General features: G+C 50.2%; 1 protein-coding gene across 1 annotated transcript in view; it reads left to right on the forward strand.

Moving 5' to 3' along the window:
• Positions 1-467: 467 nt before the first annotated feature.
• The window catches only part of C1QL1 (complement C1q like 1), a 43,020-nt gene continuing 15,939 nt past the window's right edge, over positions 468-27,548 (forward strand). Inside the window, exon 1 of the mRNA XM_006278583.4 lies at positions 468-1,446. Coding sequence (XP_006278645.3) covers positions 853-1,446 — 594 coding nt within the window. The 5' untranslated portion in view covers positions 468-852. The remainder of the gene's footprint in view (positions 1,447-27,548) is intronic.

Consider the following 27,548-nt stretch of genomic DNA (forward strand, 5'->3'; position numbering starts at 1 on the left):
CAACAATCGTTATTTTCACCATTTTCGGGCCCCCTTTCTGTCCAGGCCCTGGGCAGCCACCCAGGCTGCCCATGCCCATGTCCTGCCTGGCTCCCTGGGGACAGGGGAGGAGCACAATGCCTTCCCTCACCCCTATCTTCAACTTTTCCAGTGTTACAGAGAAAGAAAGTGTGTGTGTGTGTGTGTGTGTGTGTGTGTGTAGGGGGGTGGGATATGGTCAGTGCATCTGTCTCTGGCTACAACTCCTGACAAGGGATCTCCACTAACCGCTCCTGGCGAAAATCAAAGCTCTCTAATCACTGGAGCGATCAATCACCCGATCCATCGATTAAATGCTCCCTCTCGCACCGGGCTAAGTTCCTCCGCTCGGGTCCGCTTGTCACACGCTGCCTTTGTGCATGAGCAGAGAGTCCTATCACCGAGCTCGCGCTCGCTCTCTCTCTTCTTTTTTTTTCAGAAGTGGGTGGAGGTTGGGTGCACTGGGGGGGGATCAATGGGCAGATAACATCTCACTTGAAACGCCGGCGAGCGCCAGGCGGGGAAGGGAAGGGTAGGGAAGGGAAGGGAAGGGAAGCGAAGGGACCACGCGGAGCCCGGCTCGCCGCCGCCGCTCGTTGCCCGCAGCCGGCCGGGGGCAGCCCGGGGCAGCCGGAGCATCGCGCCGCCCTGCCAAGCCGGGGGACGCCTGGTCCGGGAAGGCGCGGCCGGGCCCCCTGCTGCCCCCGCTTCCTCTCTTGCGCCGTGCCCCCCCCCGCAGGCACCATTGCCCCCACGGGGAGGCAGCGGACTCAGCCCCTTCCGCGGCTCAGCATTGGAAGGAAAACTTTGATCGCGGCTGCCATCGGCGTGGTGATGATCCTGGTCCTGGTCATCCTCATCCCGGTGCTGGTGAGCTCGGTGGGCGCGGAGGGGCACTACGAGATGCTGGGCACCTGCAGGATGGTCTGCGACCCCTACCTGGGCAAGACCGCGGCCACCACGAGCGCCAGCATCCGGGCGGACGCCGACACGCTGAGCGACCACAGCGGCGTCCCGCCGCCCTCCACGCTGGTGCAGGGCCCCCAGGGCAAGCCGGGCCGGCCGGGCAAGCCGGGGCCGCCGGGGCCGCCGGGCCCGCCCGGGGCCATGGGGCCGCCCGGGCCGCGGGGCGAGCCGGGGAAGCCGGGCCCGCCCGGCCTGCCGGGGCCCGGGGGCAGCGGGGCCATCAGCACGGCCACCTACACCACGGTGCCGCGCGTGGCTTTCTACGCGGGGCTCAAGAACCCGCACGAGGGCTACGAGATCCTCAAGTTCGACGACGTGGTCACCAACCTGGGCAACCACTACGACGCGGCCACGGGCAAGTTCACCTGCAACATCCCCGGCACCTACTTCTTCACCTACCACGTCCTCATGCGCGGCGGCGACGGCACCAGCATGTGGGCCGATCTCTGTAAGAACGGGCAGGTAAGCGCGGGCCCGGCCCCCCCGGCTCCGATCGCCCCGGGAAAAAGTTTCTCTGCACCCCCCGGGCCAGACCGACACAGCCTGCCCCAGCGGGCTCCCAGCCCTGCCTCCCACCAGCTGCTGCTGCAGCCGCCCCGGGCGCCTCGCGGAGCCGGCGCTGTCCCCCGGAGCGGACACACGCACATGGCTGTCTGCCCGCTCTGCCGCGGGATGGACGGGGCTTTATCCCTCCTCCTGCAGCAGCGGCCGGAGCTGGGGGGAGGGCGGGGAGCCGCATCTCAGCGGGGAAGATCGCTGGATGGCAGGGACCGGAGCTGCCTGATCTGCCCGGGTCGGCAACTTCTTCCCGAGCTGCCTCTGCCCCGGTGTGAGGCTCGGAGGTGCAGGGATCGGGCTCCTTTGCAAGTTCCTCGCAGTGCCTGGCTCTGCCCCTGGCCAGGGGCTGCTGCTTTCCCCGGGGGGCCGCCCGGGTCCTCCCACCGTTCACAGCCACCCGCTCCACTTTCCTCAAGTGTCTCCAGGAGCCCCAAGCCCCAGCTCCCAGCAGCAAAGGTCCACTCTACCCCTCCCTGCCAGATCCCCGGGGTGAAGGTGGCAAGGAGAAGCTGCGCCCAGCTCCTCTGACCTTCTCTGTTAGGAGATGCCTGAAGGACCTAAGTGCCCGAAGCCCCCCGGTGCTGGGGGCTGCACAGACAGCGAGAGGCTTGGCTCTTGGCCCCCAAATAGCCTTGGATCTAAATCTGATCTAAAGACTCATATCTAAACAAGGCAGGAGAATGGGGAAGCAGCCAGGGGCTGCATCTAAGTCGCACTGCTAGGCAGTGGCAGGAGCAGTATAGGAAAGTTCATTTGGGTCCCAGTCCTGCTCTGAAGCCAGGCCCCCGCACCCATGCTTTCCCTATAGCCCAGGCCATGGAGACATGGGAAGAGTCTCAGTGCCTCAGTTTCCCCTTCTGTAAAATCATAGAAAATGAGGGTTGGGAGGGACCTCAGGAGGGCATCTAATCCAACCCCTTCTCAAAGCAGGATCAGCCCCAACTAGGTCATTCCAGCCAGGGCTTGGTTGAGGCGGGCCTTCAAAACCTCCAAGGATGGAGAGTCCACCACCTCTCTAGGTAACCCCTTCCAGTGCTTCAATGGGATGACCAATCATACCCTCCTTCCTAAGGCACTTCAAGGCCCAAAGCTGAAAAGTGTGTTAAAAGAACGGGTTGGTTCCTTCTTTCAGCCACATTCAGTGTTGTTCTATTGGCCCAGGAGGCCAAAGGACTAGAAGTGCCCTGGAAATAGACCTCAAAGAGCTCACATCAAATGGGGCACCCCTCCCTTACTGTCCGAGCCCCTAAGGTCTGGAATAGCCTGCCATTGGAGCTGGTTCAAGCACCCACACTGAACACCTTCAAGAGAAATTTGGATGCTTATCTTGCTGGGATCCTATGACCCTAGCTGACTTCCTGCCCCTTGGTCAGGGGGCTGGACTCGATGATCTTCCAAGGTCCCTTCCAGCCCTAATGTCTATGAAATCTATGAAAAGGGAGGCTCAGTCAGACAGAGTAGGAATCATGGATGGGGCTCACCAGTCAGCACTATGTAGGGTCATCCCAGTGGCCCTTTTGAGCCTTTCTATCAATGAAGTTGCCTTGTCAGGAGCATCTCCCCTGGGGTAAGAAAGTGAGGTCCATCGGCTGTGTGGGAAGTTAGGTCTGGGCACACACAGATGGCTTAGTCCCTCCAGTTCCTAATTCAGCCCCTTTGCCAGGATTAATTTCCATGCAAGAATGTTAACAATAAGAGCACCCAGGCTCTTGCCACATGGGCGTGAAACCGCTCTCCAAAGGGGTTTGCCCCAGTATCTGGCAAATGTCCTCTCCCCTCCACTCATTGTCTGTGTTCTCGCGAGCTGTCTGTCCCCTCTTCCCCCCCACGCCTCAGCCCTGGGCTGGCAGCATGGCAGTGCTGCCCCACAATTGGTAGAGCTCTCTGAGATCCTACTAGGAATGCCCAGAAAATGTAAGAGGTTGTTTTAGACTCTTAAATCTGCCTTTCTGTACATTGTGTCACTGTAATCCCGCCTCCCCAAAGAAAAACTGTGTGCGATTTAAGGCACAGATTGTCAGCGTTAATGGTGACTTTCCTGTCACACTTTAAATGTCACCTGAGCTTAATATTCTTTGGTGTCACACACTATTATAGTGGTGCAGTCGTGCCACCATAGTTAGGGCTGCGTTTCAGTGATTCATTTGTAGGGAAAGGAAGTCTGAGAATCACTCCCCTCCCCTCCAAGGCTGTATATTCTGTGGCTGTACATATCTACCAGAGGACGTGCTTTTTCCTCCTCCAGTATTTCTTCTGAAGTTTTCCTTAGCATATACTAAAGAGCAGGGTCTGGCCTCAACAGCAAACTTGTCCTTGGCCTTTCATTCCTAGAGGATAAGGTGCCCTTTGCCTCTGTCCACAACTTGGGGCTGTGGCCTGGCTCCTGCCTGCTGCGGGACTGATAAAACTGCTCATACTATTTATTAAACAGGAGCCACTGGAGGACCTACCTAGGATAAACCACCTTGTGTCAGGATGAGAGAGACCCTCCCCCAAGGGGCTCACAATCTGCAGAGACAACAAGGCAGGACTGGCGTAGAGAGGGGAGGTGGCTTGCTTAAGTGATGCAGCCAGTCAGCATCCAATCCAAGCAATCCTGAATCCCAACTGGGTGCCCTGGCCACTGGTCCAGCTCCCTTCCAGCCCCTGCACTCCCTTAGGAGACTCCAGTTGGCAGACTTGGCTGTTACTCCGTTACCACGACCAACTGATATTCTGTCTGAATTTCCATACATGGGCTCAGGCACACAAAGGGCTGAGTCTTGTGGCCCCAGATCACAGAAGCACTTAAACAGCTGCTTAACTTCAAGCAGGCAAGTCATCCCATAGAGATCAACAGGACTGAGTCATGTGCTTGAAAGCTAATCATAAGATGCTGTGCCTGAGTGGCTTGAAGCCTAGGTATTTAGCACCTTGCAGGGTCAGATGGTATTTGACAGCTAGGATTTAACCCCACACCCATCATTTGTCATTGATAGCAGTGAAGGGGCCAGAATCAAGCCTATATACCCAGTATTTTCACCCTATATGATTACCTGAATAATAGCCCTAATTAAAAAGCACACTCTCTCAGCTCAGTTTGTTGCTCTTATGAACTGAAATCTGGAATCCACAGTTTTGATTGGATGGTGAGATTATGGCAACATTTTAAATGTGTGTGTTTACTTCTCTTATTAATATATACTGTAATGCCAATGATGTTGATATTTTGCCATTAATGGAAATAGCTTCCCCCCTATTAATAGCATTGCTTCAGCCACATTCCCAAGGTACCCATCTCTGCAGCTTCAGACTGAGAGATGTATTAAAATGCAGACACAGTGACAGGGTCCTGTTCATGAAGCTACAGGGAAGGAATGTTCAGCGGGTCCCAGGTAGATCTTGGCACCACACTCCCTCAGGCTTCTGAGGAAACCTTGGTCATTGCTAATATTTAATACATTTTTCTCACTTTACAAAGCATTTCTGTGCTAGCCCATGCCAATGCTGACCTGAGGGAGGAGCTGAGTGGCTTGCTGCCCTTGGAATCAAAAGGGAAACTCATGGCACTCCAGCGGCACAGGATGGAAGGCAAAGTCAGCACTGAGCCTTGCCCCAAAGGATGAAAAGCTACATCCCTCCCTTGCTTTATTAGGGTCTGATCTTAAACCCATTGAACACAATGTAGTACTCTCTCTCTTACCTTCCTTGGCTCTGGATCAGGCTTGCTTGGTTGCAGCGGCACATGCACATTTTAAATGTTTAAGAGCTGGATCCAGCAAACAGTTATTTATTCTTGAGAAGCTCTTTGTAGCTGCTGTAACTTCCCAACCCTGCAGGCACTAACTACCAAGTGTACAGCTCTCTGCTGTGAACCGATCAGTTGAAGTCACTGAGATGACTCAACAGCAAGCATGTTGGCCCTGATTCAGGGAAGCATTTCTATTCCAGACAGCAACGAAGCTGGTGCTTCATTTTAAGCCATTGAAGTCAATGGGTTAAACACATGCTAAAAGTTAACTGTGGGCATAAGCGCTTTCCTGGATGGCAGCCTCTGCTCCGTAGTTGTGTTTGCAAAATCAGGTACTAACAGATGAATTTATAGGAGCTGCAAAGCTCCTCGTCAAGAGTAAATAAAATCAGTTGCGCGTGCCTCTGCAATACAGCTTAATCATCTTAACTGCGTTAATAATCATGGTTCTGAATCAAAGCCATTTCCACACACTGGTTACTAATTACTAACAAAATATCTCTGTTAAAATATTTATAAATCTACAGCTTACAAGGGTGCCAAGTGCCTGGGCACGAAAAGTGCCATTGGAGGGGCTAAGTGATCAGTTCTCAAAGGGCTTGAATTCAAAACGCTGCTGAGATATTTTTGAAAGCAAATGACAGAGTAGTTAGATTCCCACTAAAAATAGAATGATGTTACTTCCCCTCAAATAAACCCAAATGGAAATAAAAGGCACAGGGGATCCCGCCACAGACTTACAGACCCACACCGCCTTCCCAGTCCTTAGTAAACCCTTGTGATTTTGAGTTGCATGATAAGTCAGGGATAATTGTCTTGTCACTGGACCCCATGCCTGCTGAATCTGGTAGGAATGCTGCCCTTGACTTCCCTGCGGGCAGGATCAGCCTGTGAAGCCCCAATTAGACACAGCACATGGGGATATTCTTATCTAGAAGCAGACAACTGGACCCATTGTCTTTAATGGGAGCTGTCCATGTCAGGGATGTGCTGAACTGTTCTGTAGGATTGTCACCTTTCAGGATTGCTCAGCACTCTGCAGGATGGAGCCCCAACGATGCTTAAACTGCAGATCTTTTGGAGCAAAGCCCTTCGTTTTGTTTGGACAACTCCTGCCACACTCAGTCCTGATCCTGATTGTGGTGTTGCTGGAATACAAATAAATTGTAATACCACACAACACTCCTGCTCTTCACAAAAACCAATGGCAAACAATTTACTACCTTCTACTGGCTAAGGATCGGGCCCATAATTCAGTCTACTGAAACTTGAGGGGGGTTTAGAAGGAAACATTGTAAATCACCATCCCATTAAACTCCATAACCTGCACACGTGCAGAGGTGATGCCCCTGGGGAAATGCTAGACATTTGTTTTTGAATGAATAAACGTCGAACTCTGCTAAGCTTTGCCTGATCTATGGGGGCAAAATGTATCTTCCCAAACTCTGGTAAGATGGATGTGCAATCCTTTAAAAGGCATCAGACCTGCACCAAATGCTGAATGTCATTTTTATGTATAATAATAATTTGTGTGTGTAAATGAGAAGGGAAAAGAAAGAGAGTTAGGACTCCTGGGCTCATTTCCCATATCTTGGCAGTACTATTGTACATCTGTCTATTTAACTGAAGTCCTTGTGAACTTTTTACTGTAGTGTCTAGGGCTCAGGGCAGAGAGTAAGGGGGGTCTCATGGTTAGAGTGGAGTCCTGGGAGTCAGGACTCCTGGATTCTCTTCCCAGCCCAGGGAACGGTGACATCTCAAGTTTCTTATGGAGGAGGAGGGAAAAGGAGTCACGGATTCTATTTCCATTCATCTTTGATCTCAGAGAAGTTACTTCACCTCTCCGTGTCTCAGTTGCCCTGCTCTCAAATCCTGGATCCTAATGCTGATCTTGTCTCATGCAGCGCTGTGAGGCTAGATTCATTCAGGTCTCTAATGTGCTCAGCTGGAGGGGCTGCAGAAGGGTGGATAGGTATGAAAATAGGAGGCATTAAAATGGAAGGGTGAGTGCTTCTGTTTGAACGGGCAGCAACAGAGACGCCTCTATAACAATAGAAACCTCACTGTAACTAGCCACATGGGAATAATGATTACCTAGATCATGCCACGGCACTGTTGGTGATAGCATCTGCTGGACGTGAGCCCACATTAGAAAGAAATAAGGTCCCCCTGGCAGCAAAGGGCTGGCGCTAATTGCTGATGACATGATTGGAATCCATTGCACATCCCCTTATGCTCTGAAAGGAGGGTGCTGAGGGGCCGGCAGACACATTGATTCCCACATCTCTGGCAGGGCTGATCTTTCCCACCTTGCATTTTCTGTAGGGGAAGGCAGCTAAAGATATTCCTAGAGCATGTGGGGAGCAGTCTCTGTCTGCTTTGTGGCACCTGCTGGGCCACCTGCTGAGCAAGCCTCTCTGAACTGAGGCAGCAATTGTAATCATAACAAACCCAGTTTTACACAGGGTCTGCACCCCCCACCCCCTCCCATCAGGTCCCAGTGGGTATGTCTCACCCCATGGCACACAAACCCCAGGATGAGATTGAGCTGTCACCTACTGCCTGGGCTGGGCTGAGGCAGTGCTGAAACCTAGATCCTGATCTTAGGTTTAGGGCAGTGGGTCTCCTTCCTTTTAGTCTCAAGGCAGCCCTCAGAAAATGCCAGCTCTTAGCTTCTCCATGCCTGAAGAAGGGTGTTTGTGCCCAAAAGTTTGCAAAGAACAATTTTTCCAACTTTAATTGGTCTAATAAAAGATATCACGTCTACCCAAAAAACCTTGTCAGCTCTTAGCTTGCACTCTTTTGTTGACTAAAAAAAAAAAAGGAATAGAGCAGTTTTATTGCAAAGAACTCAAAAACACCACAACAGGGCAGGGTTTTTTCTTGTGAATCATGCATATCTTGTGAATCATGCTGTGGTGTCCTGGTTAAAAATCACTGGTTTAGGGAGTGGGCCCATCTCTGCTCCATATTGAGTATGCAGGGCTGCATCCCACTCCCGAGCAAGTACAAAAGCTCCCCCACAAGGGGAAGGCTTGGCCTCTGTTATGTGTTATGGCCCTGATCCAGCAGAGCAGAGGAGCACATTAAATTCCACGGGATGTAATCCCCTATAATTTGCCAGGTCCCTAAAGTACTCCCACTTTCCCCTCACAGTCTTCTACCACCCCACTGGCCCACTATGCTCCACTACTCCCCTGCCTCACCATCTGCTTTCTGCCCCGCTCCATTCTCCTGCTTCCCCTCAGCCTCCTTCTGCACCCCATTCCTCTGACTCCTCATGGTTTCCTGTACCATTCTCTGCCTGCTGCCCCATGGCCTCTCTTCTCCCCATCTCCCTACCCCATTTCTGGCTCTTACAAGGTAACCAAGGGACCACCATCTTCCTTTCAGGGCACCTATGGCTTCATTACTTTAGACAGTTATGGGAGATGGTAGCTGTTTGGCTACAGTGAGACTGGAGGCAGGAATCAGACCATCATTGAAACTCCTTTACACACCAAATATCCCAAACCATTGTTACTGCTGCAGCTAGGGCCAGGAGTGAACCAGAAGAATCCCAAGGTGGCAGAGAGGTAGCTGCCTTGGGGCTGAATGTGGCTGGGGGGCTGGAATGTGACACAAGGTGTGGTCCCTGGGGAAAATGCCCAGGGTTGTGGAGTGAGCACAGCCCAGTGCTCAAATACCACGGTGGTGAGAATGATACCCTGGGTGGCATAAAGCAGACCCATGTCCCCTGTTCCCTCCTGTTGGACCTGTCCATCCCTTTTCATAGGTAAAGGGAGGAGGAGGAAGAAAGAAAGGAGCTGACACCTGCACCTGTGCCTGTGCCTGTGTGTTACTGAGGGAACTTGGCTCTAACACAGGGGTAGGCAACCTTTGGCACAGGTGCCAGAGCATGGCACTCAAAGGTATTATGCTTGGCACATGCACCTTGGGGCAGACAGTGGGGAAAGGGCTGGGGCTGCCACATCAAGGATTCAGGTCTCGTGCAGGTTGCCTGCCACCCTGGCACACCAGCATTTTACAAGTCAAGGTTGCAGGTGTGTTTAGCGCTCTGCACAAAACATTGCCAACTCCTGATGTAACACTTCTAACTGAAACAGGCAAGCAGGGCCAGGGGAAAGGTCAGCTAACTCACCGGCCACTGACTTCTGCCTCATTACAAACCAGGAGCTGCAGCGGGTGGGCAGAGGTAGCAGTAGCAAGAAAAGGGCTAGTGGGCTGAGAGCCTCTCCTAGAAAATGATTCCAGAGTTAATTGGGAAGAAGCACTGCAGAGTCTGTGAAGGTTTAGCCCTTCAGAGAGCCCATCACATCCGCCACCCCCATGGAGGGCCAGGGCCCTTAGTGTCCTTCACTCAGGGCTGCTCTGGGGGTGAGGCATACCCTGAAGGTCAGAGCCCACCAGTCTCAACCCACAGCTCATGCCCTTAATTAAATTCCAACCCTCACCCAAACATGAGGCTCTGGCATGGGATGGGAGGTGTGTGGTCAGTGTCACTGTGTCCTGGGCAGGAGTGTGCCCACAGGCCAAACCTTGCAGTGTGAACAGGACAGGAACAGTGAATGGGAGTGAGAGAAGAATGATCTCCCCTACCTCTTTGGGTATTTCTAATATGTGCGTGGCTGCTACCTGGGCCCAAAAGGCGCCTGTCTCTTGTTTTAGCCTGTAATACAGGGGTTGACAATGTTTTTGGATAGAGTGCCAAAAACACCCACAACCTCAACCTGTAAGATGTTGGCATGCCAGGGGTGGACAGTGTAGAGGCTGCAAGGGGCCCAACCCTTGTTGTAGTGGCAGAGCCCTGGCCCCTTCCCCACATCTGCCCTGAGGGGCATGTGCCAGGCAAAATGCCTTTGCGTGCCACACTGGCACCCGTGCTGGGGGCTGCCCACCCCTGCTGTAACATGTAAGATTGTTTTAGCCTGTAACATGTAAAAAAAATCCCCTAGCTCCTTACATTTAAGCTTGATAACTTATTAACCCCAGGTCCAGGGTTGCTGATCTATCTTTCATTTTAGCTGAATTCCTACAGGAATGGGTCCATCTCATCCCTCATTTGGGGATTTTGTCTGCCTCCTGATTTTAAAGCAGTAGCCTCCCGTGCTGGTCTGAAGAGAGTGAGGTCTCACTCTTTTAGCCTGGCAGTTGGTTCATGTATATGCATAATGGCTTGCATGTTATGATATTGAGGACTAAAGAAGTACTGGGATAGAGAAATTTGGCCCCTGATTTTATTCTTAGAATTAGTATTATGGGTTTTAGTGAGCAGTAGTAGGATTGCAACATGCCTGTGGTCTGTACAGAAATCTAAACCACGGTACAACTGAAATTGAGTAGACTATGTAACACGATCTAGTGACCAGGGGCTCTAGATGATAAAGATTACAGATTTATCCAGAGAGAGATTCCAGACCCATAGACCTTGGGGACTCCCGAGTTTTGCTACCAGAGCTATCTTTCCTATGAAGTGCTGCTTGTATATAGGGTAGTCCCAGGCTGCATTACAGCCGTGCACTGCATTTTAGGGGTTTACTGATCCATCTTTAGGAACATAGGGCCAGACTTACAAACGAGCTCAGCAGGTTGGGAGCTTAGTTCCTTCGAAAACCTAGCCCTTAATAGCTAGAACTGTCAGGACAATTAGCTTAGAACAGGCTGGGTTGTAAAGCTAGTTGTTTCCCCCTCTCATAATGCAAGCTGCATTCAGACTATTGTCAGCTTGAACCTGGGACATTTAGCACCTGCAGCACAGGGCTGAAGCAGCAATCACATTAGCTGCAAAGAGGCTAGTTCTGGATGGTCACTAGAAGAGACAGGATCAGTGCGCTAAACCAATGCTAAGCCTGAGCTTCTGCAATCACACACTGAAATCTGCACATGTACCAGTTTAGCCCTGCAGAATGAACCCAGGTGCAACTGAGCACTGAGGCATGCTGCCACCATTTCCCCTGTGCAATCTCAGCAGTAGGCATGTGCCTTTTCTAGAAAAATCATTGACAAAGGTGAAAAATGCTGGGTCAGTTGCATTATAGAGAGGGGCCTATATTGGCTTGTATGCTGAGAAGAAACCTTAGCTATGCATATAGAGACTTGCAGGCAGTTATCACGGTGTAAGTGCAGAACTCTGGGAGCTAGGATCAACACTGCACTGATTACCATCTGAGCTGCATGGGTTTGTTCGATGGGAAGCAACTTCCTGAATATGTAACATCCCTCTCTTAAATGAGCTGCTAGTCCAGAATATTCTGCCTGTCATCCAGCAGGGCTGACGGACTCTCAGCTCTGGTGCCTGCTCAGATCAGCCTGCTCAGATCATCCAGGGCTGATTTTCTGGGTTTCAGAGCATGTGTTACCATCCCTGAATAAATCTGAAACTGGTGTATTTGGGTCCAGATCACTTACTCTTCTGGGTTTGCTCTGTGTGTAATGATGACAGATCTTAGCTATGGCATCCTAGCAGGGCCCGTCAATTTACTTGAAATCCAAAGAACCTGGGTCATGCAGTTTCGCTTCAGCGTTATGGAATCAACTGAGCTACAAGGCAAAACAGGCATGCTGCCATGGGAAGGGTGGCCTGAAATGGGGATTGTCCTGCAAGAGGAAGGGGACAGTTATGTAGTTTAGTGCAACAGGAAATGCTTTTTCAAATTCCTTTTCGTTTTAATGCTGGTGGAATCTTTGTGGATTTAAATCTTTCCCTTCAGCATCCCAAAGACAAAGGTAACAAATGCGATGCAGGACCCAGGCATGAGAACCAAGAGGAGGAGCTCGCTAGAAAAGAACTGATGGCAACTAGCTTGGTTTTCGGTACTGCCTCCCAGAGTGCTCAGCCCCGCAAGGCAGACCCCCTCTTTAAACCATGAAACTGATTTAAAATCATAAAACTTAAAAAAAGCCAAAAACACTTGTGCATTAGGTTCTGTAACATCTGGTTTGTGAGCCTTTGGTATAACTGGGTCACATTGCTCAAACTATTCTTTGCAACCAGGAGACACTGGGAACCTACCACTCTTGAGAAACAGAAGCATTCAGAGCCTGCCATTATCACAGGGTCCAGAAGTCAGCAGTTTAGGCAAAATACCAAACAGCATAATTAAAATGGAAAAAAATGACAGCACAGAGCTAGGCTGTCCCAAGTGTAGTGGGGCAAAAAACGAACACAGACACAGGAAATTGGCTTTTTAAGTTTCTTTCACATTTTGCCATCTAAAGCCCCAGTCCTGCCAGTGTACATTTGCTCATGACAGCAATCTAATTGAAGTCAATACTCCCGTGTCTAAAGTGCCCAAGTACTTTCAGGATCAGGCCTTAAGATGTTACCAATGACGCAAGGAAGGAGATTTTGTTTTTAATATAAGAGGTTTGATCTTGCTGGCATCCCTTCCATGCTCTTCTTTGTCCTGAAGGTAAATAAATCCAGGGGGATGGGTTCTGTGGGACAGAACTTGTTCTTTTCAGGATTCTTCTAAATTCCTCCTATTGATTTCAGTGGAGCTGAATGAACAGTGGGTCTGCGCATATTGGACCTAGGGGCCAAACCTTGCAAAGAACTCAGGACCACATTTTTAAATGTGCTATACCCACAACAGTATTTCCCATGCTTCTGACCTTCTGGTTGTGCCCCCCACTCCTTTCTGCTATGTGTCAAGGGGGATTTAAGCCTTCCTCAAAGGCATTGGGGGTTGGCTGTAGCTAAGGGTTGGGGTTTTGATTGGGGTGTGCCAGTGCTTCTGCTGGGACTTAAACCCAAAGGTTGCTAGCTGGAATGTCTTGCCTCAGGGTCAGGCTGATTGGTATGGACTTGTGCGGGGGGGTTTGCCATCTTCTGCCGCAGGGGGCATGGCAGTATACCTGGGATCTCTTGAGCATATATTAACAATCTTTTACAGAAGCAGAACGGTTGTCATAGTCCCCCCATTTTACCTGTAGCAGGTTAGGGTGTTATCTCTTGTGTTGTGTTAGGGTTGACAGTAGTTTTACTAAGAGGTTGGATTATGAATTTGTATAGGATGGTTTGGATAGGGATGATCCTGCCTCAGACTGGGGGTTGGACAACATGACCTCTGGAGGCCTCTTCCAGTCCTACTTCTCTATGATTTTATGAGCAGGGCATCTCAAATGCACGCAGAATGCTGAGCTGTTCTGAAAATCTGGCCTCAGATATTGCTCCTTTGAAAACTATGACCTGAGGCCCAGGTTTGCTGCTCCCAGCAATACTGAAGTCAGTGCTCTGCCAGACCAGAGGCTGGCCCTTATGGCTTATTTGTAAGCCACACCATAGATGCTGGTTCTGGGCATGTGTAGTTGGCATTTTTCTAAGACAGCATTCCACAGCTCTTGCTAGGCCAGGGGCAACAACAGACTTTGCTCTGCCTGTCAACCTGGGTTTTAGCTTTTGGATTTTCTGAGGCTCTGAGCAATGTCAGAGGGTCTCATAAGCAGCATCTGACTTGCAAGCCATGGGTTAGAGACCCTTGCCCTAAGACACATGGAAGGATTATTTTTCAATAGCTAGACAAGTCTTGGTGCAGATTTGGTGGTGAAATTTGAAGCTAGCCTGTTATTTGGTTTGATGAAGACTAGAGCAGACTGTGAGAAACTTCAGAGGAGCCAGAGCCACGTAGCCCTCTGGCAGATGAAATGCAGTCTCAAACAAATACCAATTGGAAGGGGTATTTTGAGCTGCTTGGGTTGCCTGCTCAGCTCTAAATACTGAGGGCTGTGACCATGTAGGAAAGGACCTGGGCATCACTGTGGACATCTGTGTGGCAACCCCTGCTCAATATGCAACAGGAGCCAAAGACCTAAGCCTATGCTGGGATACAGAGGGAGTGGTGTAGGAAAGTCATTCTGAGGCAGTCCTGATGCTGTTCTATGGACCAATGGGACATCCCACCTGGTAGTTCCGGGCACCCTGTCTCAAAGAGCAGAAATGGAGAGAGGGAAAGGCAATTAACATTAGAGATTTCTGTATGAGGAAAGAGGGAAGTGACAGGGACGCGTTAATTTAGAGATGAGACAAGTAAGGTGGGATATGACAGAGGGATCTGGAACCCCAGCAGGAAGAAAGAGGTGAATGGTGCTCTGCTTTTCACCTCTCTCCCAGGACAGGAAGCAGTGACAGGGCGTGACAGAGAAAGGTGACAGACTAAACCCATTAAAGGAAACATCCATTTTACCAGTGGGACCCAGCATTGGGTATCTGTAGGGAAGGCTGGGTCTGAAAAGGGGAATGTTCCTTGTAAGAAGGCATAGGTAGGACCTGGGGAATATGTTCCTGCTGGGAGTGGAAGGGTGAGAGAGATCAGGCTTCCATGTACAAAAGGGCAGTTGCAAAGCAGATCCGATTCTCTCTTTGGCTTCAGTTTTCCCTTCTGTAGAGTGGGGCAAGTGGTACTGTTTTCCTTATGAAGTGTCTTGAAGTCAATGGATCAAGAATGCTGACTTGTGGCTTGTGCTTGGTGTTTCTGCTTTACTTCCTTGGTCCTAGAGAGATGCTGCTCCCTACTCCTCCTCCCCTCAGTCCTAGGAAACACAGTATGAGCTGCTCTCCCCTTTGACTAAGTTCTGGTCTGCATGTCTCTCCTGCCCAAGGCCAAGGTCCTGCCAGCAGCTCCTGGGCATGCACTAACAGTGTACATGCACATGCTAAGCCACGATCAGTCCTGCAGGAAGCAGCTTCCTGTACTTCCATTCTCTTACACGAAGGATACATTTGGCCCACACTCTTAGCATCTTTGTTCTGTCCTTTAAATAGAAAGGCTTGTCTGCTAAGCAGGTTTCGGGGGTGGGGCACAGGGAACTGCTGTGTGTTGCAGGATTGGGAATGAGGAGCTAAGGGAAATATTAGAGATGGCGAGGCCTATAAATAAAAGCACATCAGGCGCTATCCTTAAATGAAATATTCATGAGCAACTTCAGTTCCAGCCTTTTCAGAAGAAAGATGCCTCTTTTCTCCATTGTGTCGAAGGGAGGGGAGCAGAACTGACTGTCGGTGAGCGAATGCAGAGACCCTCTGATGAGGAGGGGACTCACTAGGCAGCCCAGATCCCAGTCTGTTGAGCATTGTCTTGAGGGGGGATGCAGCAAGGGAAAGAGGAAAGGGGCCCCAGAAATTAGAGGCCCAGTCCTGCAAGGTGCCATGCAAGTCCAGGGAGGTCCTGGGAGCCTTCACCTCCCACTGAAGACAAGGGGAGAAGGTGGACATTAGCACCTAACCAGAGGTATGTAACCACTTGGGCTGTGCCATACAGGACAGGAGGTCTCAGGTACCAGGACAATGGGAGTTTCCCTCTCCCTCCTGTCACTTTCTATCACCAGGACGCTACTGTGATGGGTGCTATATGAACACATAACAAAGAGCTGACCCCTGACTTGGAGAACTTAGCACCTGCCTAGGAGGTGGGAGACCCAAAGAAACAATGGGACAATATTGCATGACAAGTGGTGCTCTCAGCCTGCAGATCCAGAGGTGGACAGTCACACAGGCCCAGCCACAGCCTCACCACAGGTGCCTGCTCAGACCTAGGACCTCCAGCACATCCCATGCTTGAGATTTTTGGCCGTTCATCTCCTCAGTGACAGTTGGGAGGCAAGAATGCAGCCTTTACTTATTTCCCTGGTTTGTTCTTCCTGTAGACTGTAGCAGAGAAGTGGAAAGGCCACAGGCATGCAACTCGTAGAGAGAAAGAGAGTCACTGGATATTTAAGCTTTTAAGTATCTATTGCATTTACCCTAGCAGTATTGAGTGGTGACTTGATTACAGTTTGTAAGTGCTGTCAGAGGGAGAAAATACCAGACCCTAACAAGCTCTTTATTGTAGTAGAGAAAAGAGGAATGAGAAACCTTAGCTGGAAGCTCCAAAGAAAAACTGGGCTCAGATTTTTAACTGTGAGTATGATTGACCACTGGAACAATTTCCCAAGGGCAGCTGTGGATTCACTGCCCCTGGAGCCCTTGGATCCAAACTGGCTGCCTCACTGGACAATGGTTCACCACAAAGCAATTAGGCTCAAAGCAGGGGAGATGGGGTAGCAATTACAGTAACAGCTGTGCTATACCAGAAGTCAGACCAGCTGATCTCTGGGCTTGAATTCACTCAATCCAGGAGTCTATGTAGAGTTTAAGACCCTACACACCTGCTTCTCTCCAAGTTATTGTAGGATCCCTGTTGGATAGAGGTTCCCCCTCACTTCCTGCCCCCAACTGCTATGCAGAGTAGTTGTGCCCAAGATATAGCTGCTGGGTCCCACCCCACAAGTGGTTGCACTGCAGTGGGGATGGGCAGAGCAGCCATCATCTGGCTGGTTTTTACAACCAATGAACTGGAGGCAAAGGTGAAGGATGCTGTACAGATGCAAAGTCATGGTCATCCTTCATCACTGTGGCACCTTAGGAGCTCTGACATGCTGAGCAATTGCCTCAGAGCAGAAGCATGAGCTATCCCAGTGAAACAGGGTGGCCTGCCCCTTTGGGAGGGGCCCAGGAGCAGCCAAACCTGTGATAATCAGACTCAGCAGTGAAAGGAGCAGGTGGTGCCCATAAGGACCTGAGAGCCCAGAGCTTCAGGCAGGCAGAGTAATGGGGGTAGTGAGAGATCTTCAAGCAGACAGGTCTCTGAGGCTGTGCAGCTGGCTCTGTTTGGTGGTGGGGAGGGTTCTGTTCTGGGGCCACTTGGTGAGTTTTTCTTGTTTGAGGGATAAGCTATTCTCTGTGGGAAGCAGGCTTGGGGAGAGAAATCAATCCTTCCTGAACTGGGACATGGCCCACCAGGTGACAGGGAAACTGCTCTCACCTTTCCACATGTGAGTCCTGGAGCCACTGTGAAATGATGGTCTCCAGCAGATAGGCTGTCTGTGGGCTTGTGAAGCAATGCTTTACCAACATGCAATGCAAATGTGTGGCTAGGAATGGGCTCTCAAAAGGTTCTTGCATGTGATGCATCTGGCATCAAGCATGCGAACTCAACTCCCTGCCTGGGATCTGCATTTTTTAACACTGAAATTAGCAAAACCAAGATCAGCCCAAGTCTCTTCTCTCCAAGCTGAGAGGCTTCTGGGAATCCTCCATCTGAGCTGCTGGGCCCACACCCTAGATTCTCTCTGCCCAGAGAGCCCCTCCTCTTTGACGCCTGGCTACATCCCTTCTCCCTGCCTCAGCAGAACCCACAGCACCCTTTCTTGGAAGCATAAACACCTCTTGTCAGGACTGGGTGGTTTCAGACAGCAGATCCTGCCACTTTACCACTACCTGCAGGGCTGGGGGAGACAGTCTGCTGTGTGATCTCTCAGAAGTTGTCGTAACTTCTCCGAGAATCTGCTTCTCATATGTGTGAAACAGATCTTGTTTCTCATATTGGCTCTTGTGCCCAAGGCAGGCTTTGCACGGTTGGAGTAGACAAGACAGAGAAAGCACGGGAGCAGAAATGACTCAGCTGGGGTCAGCAGCACAGCTAGGAATAGAATCCAGGAGTCCAGAATCCCAGACTCTAGGCCATCTGCCCCACTTCCTAGTCACCAGGCTGTGCACCTGCTTGGCAATAGTCCTGTTCAGTGCTGCTTTTACAGATGGGGGAACTGATGCACTGAGAGAAGGAATGACACAGTGAAGGTCCCATGGCACACTAGAAGCAGGGTCAGGATTAAAACAAAGGGACCCAGGGTGGGCTCCATCCATTGCTGTTTTAACTAGCTGGTTCAGGAAAAAAATGAACCCATACAGCACAAGTGCATGTGGCAAGCAGCTCTCCCATGCTGGAGGTTTTATCTCCATCTTTATTTTTTAACGTAATCTTGGTGGAGAGGAGAGGCAAACTATTAAATGCAAACAAAAAAATCTTTATTAAATACCATTCAAAGCAGGGTTTATATAACTGACAGGATCATTTAAAGCTCACACTGAGCAGCTGGTGCTACGTTTGCTGACACACTCCAGATGAATTTATATCCTTGCTCTCTGAAAGACCATTCGTTTTCACAGACAAACTACTTAGTTTATCAGCACCAGACAGGGTTTTTTTTCTCCTCTTCGTCCCCCAGCCCCCCTTAACCTCTCTCTCTTGTCATCAAACTAGCATGAAGTAGAGCAAATTCCAAATAGGACCTGCACATGATTTGATAGCCAGTTCAGCTATTAGTATATGCCATCGGTTGCACAGCAGAGCACCCAATTTGAGTCTGACTGTCGGGGCTATCAGGGAGGCAGTGTGTGGCCTAGTCATGAGGATGTTGTTGTCATAGCCAATATTCCTGGATTCTTATCCCAGCTCTCTGGCTGACCAGCCGGGTATCCTTGGGTAATGTTCTCCTCTGGGCCTCGCTCTTTTTTCTCCTCCTCATCTATTTAGACCAGCAGGTTCCGACTTACCTGGTCCCACAAGCACAAGCCAGCACATGGGGCTACATCATCTGGCCTGTGAGGTGCCACATGGGTCTAGAAATTTGGTGGTAGGAATGGTGGCAGCAGTGGGCTGGCAAGGCTCCACAGGTCAGCTACAGCCCATGAGCCCTATCTTGATCACCCCTGATTTGGACCATGAGCTCTTTGATGCAGGGATAATCATTTACATCCAGGTCAATGGGGCCCCAAGTCTATTGCCAGCCAAGAGGTCCTGCTGTAACACAGGTAATAACCCCGCAAAACATCTGCTGTTGGGTGTTTAACCTTGAGCCTGCCTCTGCTCTTTTGGTTCACATGGCAAGTCCTGTAGCATAAAAGTCTCTCTCTCCCTCTCTCTGCATACTCACTTGATCTGGTATGATTTTTTAACCGCTAAATAAGGCTTTACATATTGCAGGTACTCTGCCAACAGCTAATTAGCTGCTGCATCACCCCTGTGAAATGTGATGGGAAAACTGAGGCCTGGGGGCAGGGAGGGGTTCACCTAAGGCAACAGAACAGTGCAAGGCTGGGGGTAGGCTGGGGGATTCCTGGCATCCCAACTGTTCTGGGGCTCCCACGGAGATGTTCCGTAAGAGCATCCCTTCTTGGCTGAATCTGTCCTAGCCCCTGCCCATTAACAGGCTTAGATTTATAGCCAAAAAACCTCCTTAATGCTTCTCCACTCAACCGGGGAATTGCTGCTTGCCAAGCACTCCACCGTAGGGAGACCCCACAACTCCAGGCAAGGCAGCTGACACCGTAAATCACTTGGCTTCCGTGCAGAGCTGAGCGAGGCCCTTAGTGTCCTGGGGAGCACAGCTGTGTGCTATTAGTACCCTTTGCATGTTCATCGGGAGGGACAGAGGCTGAAAGAACAAGTGTTCAGGCCCGCATGTGCCTGTATATCAATATCACTTTGTGTCTGCTTTACCAACCTGGAGGTAATCTGGCGTCGCTAGTAACAAATCTATGGCCACGGAGGAGCTTTAACAGTTGTCACTGCTGCCTGTCACAACTGCTTGGAGCTAGTGCTGGGCCAGAAGTCCGATCGTCCTGCTCCTACAACCCATGCCCTCTACCAGCCCAGGAATCTGTTTGCTGCTTGCATGAGAGGGGTTCATGACACACAGCAGGTGTGTTTGGGCCAGGCGGGAGGGAACAATGCTGCTGGCTCACTGCAGTCCTCCAGGGAGGGGCAGGCAGGCTCCAGTCAGGGGCAAACAGCAGTGCTGCTTCAAATATGAACTGTAGCAGAGTTGGTGGCAGGGTTGGTTAGTGTGGTAGAGATATGCAGTTGCCTTTGCTTGTTCTTATGTTCTTTCTTATGCTCCCATTCCTGCTTGGGCCAGAAGCCCCCAGCTTCAGGGAAGAGGGCGATACCCAGGGTGTTTCTGCCCCAGATGGAAGGAGAAGACTAAATCTGCAATGCAGTCACTGGGTTTAGACTAGAACCTTTGTTCCATCATACTTGTGGTCCCATCCTCTTGCTTTCTGTCTCCCCACCTGTCCACCCTGTCATGTTCACTATTACATATTGCATGTTCTTAGCTCTGGTACTGTTCTTGTTAATCTTGCCTACATCAAGTGCTGGTGTATTATGGCCTGTTGTGCCAGGCTTTGGGCACATGCCTAAGGAAAGACAGCTCCTCTACAATGTCAATTGACTGGGCAAAAGGTGGGAAGGGAGCCAGCGGCTGGGAGAAATCACCTAGGGTCACCCAGCTTGGCTGGCTCAGCTGTGAATACAAGTCAGGTGTCCTGATTTCCAGGTTAGCCCCTGAATTACATTGCCTTCTGATTGTGGCCAGGAAGCCCATTCTGAAGTCCACCAGCCCTGTTCCACCAACCTGAGAGAGGGGAGTGAGCACCCTGCTCTCTGTGGAGGTGCCACATGCCAGGGTCACTACCCTGATAAACCTGTGGCTCTGCTGCTGACTTGCTGCGTGGTCTTGAGTGAGATTTACTGTATCACTCACCCTCCTTTGGCTCCATTTGACCCACTGGTAGAAAGAGACAGAAGAGCAGTGACTCAGCCCGCGGTCTCCAGGTGGGAAGGGCTGAGTGTTTCTGCTCATGGCTCCACATCTGGCTTGGAATGCCAATCCAAGACACCTCCAGCTGGAGCCACGGCTTCCAGCTAAGCCCACCCCCATCCTTACGCTTGTACAGCTGGCCCATCAGTGCTACGTAAGTGCAAGAGGCAGCGCTGCTGGAGCAGCCTTGGCTTTGGATATGCCATTTATCTTCACTAGTTAGGGTATAATGTCATAACGGGCGAGTGTGCTCTGACAAGGCATCTCCTTAACGAGTGAAGATGAATGGCCCCGGTGCAGGCACGGAGCTGATCTCACCGCTGTTCCTGTTTATCTAGCAGGCGGAGTGGGGAGGAGGGGGAAGAAAGGACTGCCAGTCACATCGCTGACGACGCTCAAAGCAGCAGAATAAATGACTCTTTCAATGCTTTGTGCCTCATCAGCCCCGCGCTTCCACCCCCTGGAAGGGAGCAGTGTGTACGCGGGCAGGATCAGAGGACACTTGCGAGCACCCCTGGGCACGCGTAATTAATACAGAGAAGCAGCTCTGCATCTGTACAGTTCCTTTTCCTCCAAGGAACTCAGCAGGGCATCAAAGGGCAGGGCAATGGGGTCACAAGCATCCTCTGATCCCACTCAGGCACCCACTGCTCCCTTCTAGGGGTTTAAACGCCGGGTGGATCAGGTGCAAAACAGCAAAAAAGTCCTTTATTCTGCTCATAAGGTGCAGTCCACTTACCATGACCTCCCTGAGCCTGTCTGGGGCACCAGGTTCCTCAAGCACTTGGCATCTAGCCTGTCCTTGGTGACTTCTCATTCAGTGTGTGAACAGGAGCCAAGCTTGCCAGAAGCCTGAACACAGCTGAGCCTTTGATAGCTCTGTGCCTCAGTTTCCTCTATGTAAAGTGATCCCTTTTCCTGCCTTCCCTCTCAGCATGCAAGCTCTCACAGGTAGGGTCTGCCTTGTGCAATGCCATAATGCCACCATATTAAGAACCCACAAGCCCAGTGGGTATTATTTTTAGTGCATCAGTGTGGAAAATGGAGTCATAGAAAACGGAGGTGACTGGGTCATGCAACCAACTGGAGCAGCACTGAGAATGAGACCAGGAGTTCAGAGCCTTGGCTCTGACCCTGCTTGAACTCCACTGCCTCCAGAAACTCACCCTGAGTAACTGCTGAATGCTTTGGGACAGCTACAGCTCAGACTCAGCCCAGTGCAGTCCAGAGCTGTGGGTGTAGGATGCTGTTTTCTAGCTCCATGTTCTCTGTGGCTCTTCCCTATCATGCCCTTTTCCTTAGTGCCAGTGTTCCAGAGGAGTGTGAAGCACTGGTTTGTGGAAGGGACCCTGGCAAGTATGCTTAGCTCAGGAAACCACCTAACTGCAACATCATTGACTGGCAGAGCCAGCGAGAATAAAGCCCTAATTAATAGAAGCTGGGAGATAAACTGATCACATGTGTCAGCTCCTTCTTCTCTTTAAGCAGCAGTGGCCATCCTCCCTGCTCTCTGTCCAGCAGCACCAGGGAGCCAAGTAGTTAGGCCTGCGGAGGAGCAATTATGGGATTGGACTATCTAGAGTACGATAGCCTACTTAGGCCTGGGCAGCATGCATGGAGTGATGTACAGGCAAAGCAAATATGGTCCCTGCTCCACAGTGCATATAGTCTAATTTCAGTGAAGCTGGCACTCCTCTGGTTGGGAGGAGAGGGGAGGAGCGGGGAGAGGGAGGATGGGACAGTGGGGCTCAGCTAGCCCTCTCACTGCTGGTGTGTCTCGGTGTTGGGGACCACTGAGCAGCTGTGGGTCCCTACACGCAGAACAAACACATTCCTAGTCAAGGTGAGCTTCGCTTTAGGCAGCAGGAAGGTGAGCAAGGGCATAGAGCAGGTGCATCTGCTCTGCAGCTGTGCCCTCAAAACCCAGTGCAAACCAGTACTTCTGGCCCAGCTACTATCTGCACAAAAACCAGAGTATGAGAGGAAGGGGTATTTTGGCTCATGGAACAGCGTGGGGGATTGGGTGCAATACACAGTGAAGAAGGCTGGAGGGGGCTAAGGGGAAGAGATGACATGCCAAACAAAATAGCTTATGAATCGGCTTCCATAAAAAGATGTACCAGGACCTCCTGGCGTCTGTTATTGCTTTGTTTGTTAAATATTCCCCAACTGAACTCAGGCCTTCTTGGTGTCTGTACGAACATATGAGATGATCCCTGCTGAAGCACTATGAAACCAGTACTATGGCAGCAGTGCCTAGAGACCCCTGCTCAGATCCAGGCCCTGTCACACTGGGCACTGCATAGACTTGAAGTGAAAGAGGCAGGCTCTGTCCCACAAGGCAGGATAGGGGATTTATTGATTAGATTTTGATGCTGCCCTCCCCAGAAAAGGCTCAGGATGGCTTACAATACCAAACAAGGTACAGGAAAAAAGATCAAATATTACAATAGAACAGTATATAATAAACAACCAGATCCCCTAACAGTGCTCCCAAAATTTGACCTCTCCTGCTAAATGCTGCCCCCTCTCCACAAAAAACAGTCTTTTGGCACTTCCAGAAAACGTCCAGATTTGGAGCCTCAGGGGGAGGCAAGGGGCTCCAGAGCCAAGGTGCAACTTCAAAGAACATGTGTTTCCACTCAGCAAACTTCACGTGCAAGAAGCAGCTCCTGTTTGACTTTAGGGAGCATGATGGAACCTAGCGTGTGGAAGAAAGGAAGGACTGCCCTCCCCACCTCACACAGAGGGGACATGAGGTCTCAGAGATGTAGGGCAGGCTTTCCAGAGCTCAGCTCCCATGCAGGCACCTCAGGAAGGGCCAGATGCTGAAGAATTCAGGAGCTGAAGGGGATGACGGGCTCAGCTAATAGCCAGATGCAGACTGTGGCTCAGAGAGAAGGCAGTAGCCCCTCCCCAGCTCCACATGCTCTCAAGCTTTGGCCATCTGTGCTTGGGGTAGTTCCCAGTGTGCCCTTGCCCTGGGATACCTTGCAGTTGAGGTCAATGGTCCAGATGCACGTGCTACAGTTAGAGGTGCCAAACGGCTGTGGCAGTGTCCTTCCTCAGGCTCTTGGTTTGTTGGTTGGTATCTGGACCCCAGGGGCCTAGAGTCTTGGCTCAGTGCATTACAAGAGCCTGTACACCTTCACTCAGGCATGTCTCTTGAAAGCACCATTCTGGAGTCTCTTTCAAGCAGAGCAGCCATGAAGTGCCCAAGCTATTAAGACTCCTGTGAGGACTTCTCCAGCCCCCCACAAAGCACACTCTGATGGAGACAGGCCCTGCCATTCCCTACAGCTCTTCTACTCCCAGCCAGCACTGTCTTGTGATCCTTTCAGTCTTTTGCCTGGAGCATTCTGTCTTCAATGGGTTATGCCAGGGGCTCTCTGGCTCACTTGCAGCATTGGCTATACCTGAGAGAGTTTCAAGGATGCCATCTTTCCCTGTTCAATAGGACTCTGTATCTAAGATACGCACTTAGGGACTCAGTGCAAGAAGGGGCCCTGGAATACCTGTCCCCGTGCAACCACTGAGCTCCATGCCAGTCATCCAAGGAACGGGGAGCCCTGTGGCAGCAAAAGGGAGGAAGTGTTACCCATGGTTTGAAGGCCCTCACAGGACAGGAAAGGCATTTCCCGCCCAGCTTTAGCTGTGAATAGCTGGGAGTTGGATCTTCCAGAGTGAGGGCCAGAGAGTCAATGAGAAGTTTCTTCTCCCTTCATCAGCACCTCCCATGCAAGGGTCCCCAAGACCTTTACAAAGACATGAACCATGTCACTCCTGCAACAGCTTATATCTGTCCTGGAGATTCTTGGATTGACTGAGGCTTCTGTGGTGATACCTGAAAGGCCCTGACAATGGTATCCTGCTCTTTATTTTGAACACCCAGTCACCACCAGTGGAAAGGGATGTGGAGGTGCAGAGCAGGGAAACTGCTCCCCCAAGTGCTCCCAGAAAAAATGAAAGAGCCAGGCAGGTACAATGGCTCTGAGCTGTACCAGATCAGGATGACCAGGTCTTCTCTTTCTGACTCTCTCAGTGTAGGGGAGCAGAGGGTACTTCTCCCTAAGCACCACACCTGATGGAGTAATGCCCTAATGGACAATCTGAGTCAAAGGGAGGTGGCAAGCACACATTGCTTACAGCCTCCAACAACAGTTGGACTGCAGAGATTAAAGGTTAGAGCACCAGTAATGGCACCATAGCTTCAGCCTCCCAGGCCTAAGGGCTGCAACCAGCCTATGGCCATCTACTGAGATGCCCAGGAGAACAGGGGTTCTGATGACCTATGGGCTGTGATAGGCTCTGCACATGGAATAAGTGTAACACACAACTCATAGAATACTGGGCATTTATATTAACTTTAGGCTCTTTAACTTAAAGTGACTTACGCATACATAAGTGACTGCCTTCATCTCCATGGCTCTCTATCTGTTCTCCATTCCCTTCTAGTCGTCTCCAGTCCTCCACAAAGCACACACTGCTAATTTTGGCTCCCACTCCAAAGCTCCTACTGTTATTACATCTCCCTTTTTCAGAAAGATTTGAATCTCCTAGAATCAAACAATTAGTCTCTCTACATCTAGCAGGTGTTCTTATCACTCTACTTCCAGAGGCAGTAAAAGAAGCATTGGTATCCCTTTTTTCCTTTATGCTTGAGTTGTCCATCTGAGACTCCACACGTACAGTAGACTCATCTGATATTTCTTGTTTTTCTGATTGGGCTGTTGACACAGGTTCAATTTGTTCCTCTTCTTCATTTCTCTCTTGGACAGGTCTATCTGTTTTCATCAGATCCCCTCTGTTTCTTCCATATACATCTTCCTCCTCTGCCTCCCCCATGTAAGAACTCAGAGCAACGAAGTGTTTAATCACCCTTGCAGGTTTCCATGTCCTTTCTAAGTGACTGTAAACAGTGTCTCCATTTTCTAGAACTGCACACTTTAGCAAAATGGTTGTGTTTGCTATGACTGCGACGTTTTTGCCAGTACGCAGGACAGCATCTTGCAGCATGACTATAACCACGTTTTAAACAGCCTTTCATTACCTCTAATCTATCTTTGTTTCATTTCTTCCACTCATGTCAAGTCTATAGCCCTTCAGAGGGTTAAATTAGCCTCCCTTGACAATCTTGAGCTCATTGTCTGACAGAAGACTATACACAACATGATCCTTAATGAGGGAGTCACACAGTTCCCCAAATTCACAAGTTTGTACTGCCAGCTTAAACTCAATCACATAGTGGTCTGTATTTTCCCCTTCTCCCTGACTTCTGGTGAAAAACTTATGCCTCTCATATATCATGCTATTCTTTGGTGCACACTGTTATTCTTTGGTGCACAGTGTGTCTCCAACTGCTTCATTAAGACTTGCATTTTCTATCTGCTGCCTAAATGTGTTATATTCCTCTACTGCTTCCTCACCTGCCACATGAAGAAACAATGTGGTGTGCAGCCTTTCATTGTTCTTGTCAGCATCACTTGCAATGCAATACAGTTCACATGCTTCCTTCCACATTGTCCAGTTCAAACATGAACTTTCCTGGAGCCTTTGGCTGATGCATTTTGTCTATCCTCTAATACTTTCAGTTTTAGTTCCCACGCCATGTAGTATTTGTAATGCATATACCTCATTATATTTATTACTTTGAATGTCTTTAATTAACTTAAAAGCACTATATATACATGTAAGTGACTGTTTTTGTCCCCATGGCACCCTATCTGTGTCTTCATTCCTCTCCAGCTGTTGCCTGTCCTCCACACAAGGCACCTCTGATAACTTTGGTTTCCACTCCAAAGTTTCTACAGTCATTAAACACTAAGCTTTTCAACAGAGACTGCAACAGAGCCATGCAGCAGCTCATGGGTAGGGACCTACTTAAATTTCAGTGAGACAAAGGGTTTTTCATTGGCCACTCACAACTGTAGAGCCAAGTTCACAGACATTTTGCAGCAGCCTCAACCCATGCTGATGATTGGGGGAGAGGCAAAAACCTCATAATTAAATAGCAGATTCTGTGGAAATATATAAATTACTGTATTATTATAAATCTGATTATTAAATTTAAATCTAAATATTTGCGTTCTGGGAAACATTTTTGGGGGGGGGGGTCAGTTCTGCGGGAAATCTCAGCCAGCGCCATTTTTCATGGCGATTGTGGAGATGGCCATTTTTTACCAAAATCACGAACCACAATTTAAGTAGGTTCCTATTCATGAGGCTTTGTGTGCAGCAGAGATGACTGCAGGATCTGGGCCACAGGAACCACATGGAGACAACAAAGCAGAAGGCAACATTAGATGGGCAGATCCCAAAGCAGGGCTAGTGCTGGGGATCTGACACATGCTTCAGAATGAAGATCTTTCCCCTTTTCCTGCCTTTGGTCACCCCCTGCCAACTGGTGCATTTGGTACCAGGTTGGGATGCTGTGTAGTGAGCCAGCATGGAATTTAACCATAGTAGTTTTCACCTGCTGCACAAAGCAGCATGGTGGACAAGAGATGCTGTGGCAACATCCTTTCCAAAGCTGATGGCTGCACCCCCCCACCCCAATTCACTCAGGATGTCATTAACCCCTTCACAGTAGTAGCAGCATTTGCTCTGACACTTGAACTAATGGATCTTGCACCCTGCCTGACACTTTGCTCTCTGGAATGTGATGGGACTTTGCGTTGATAATGCAGGACTGCTTTATGGGGATGTGCTGGGGGCTTTGGCACAGGAGAGGTTGGCAGGTGAAGCTTTTGGCATCTGGGTGCATGGGAAAATTCTGAGGATTGTGGGGGGACCCCTTTCAGCTGGGTCTGTCTAGAAGGGATCAGCAGAGAAAGAGTTAACAAGTTTAACAATCACA

Source organism: Alligator mississippiensis, chromosome 4 (assembly GCF_030867095.1).
Source record: "Alligator mississippiensis isolate rAllMis1 chromosome 4, rAllMis1, whole genome shotgun sequence".
In the NCBI taxonomy this organism is placed as follows: domain Eukaryota; kingdom Metazoa; phylum Chordata; order Crocodylia; family Alligatoridae; genus Alligator; species Alligator mississippiensis.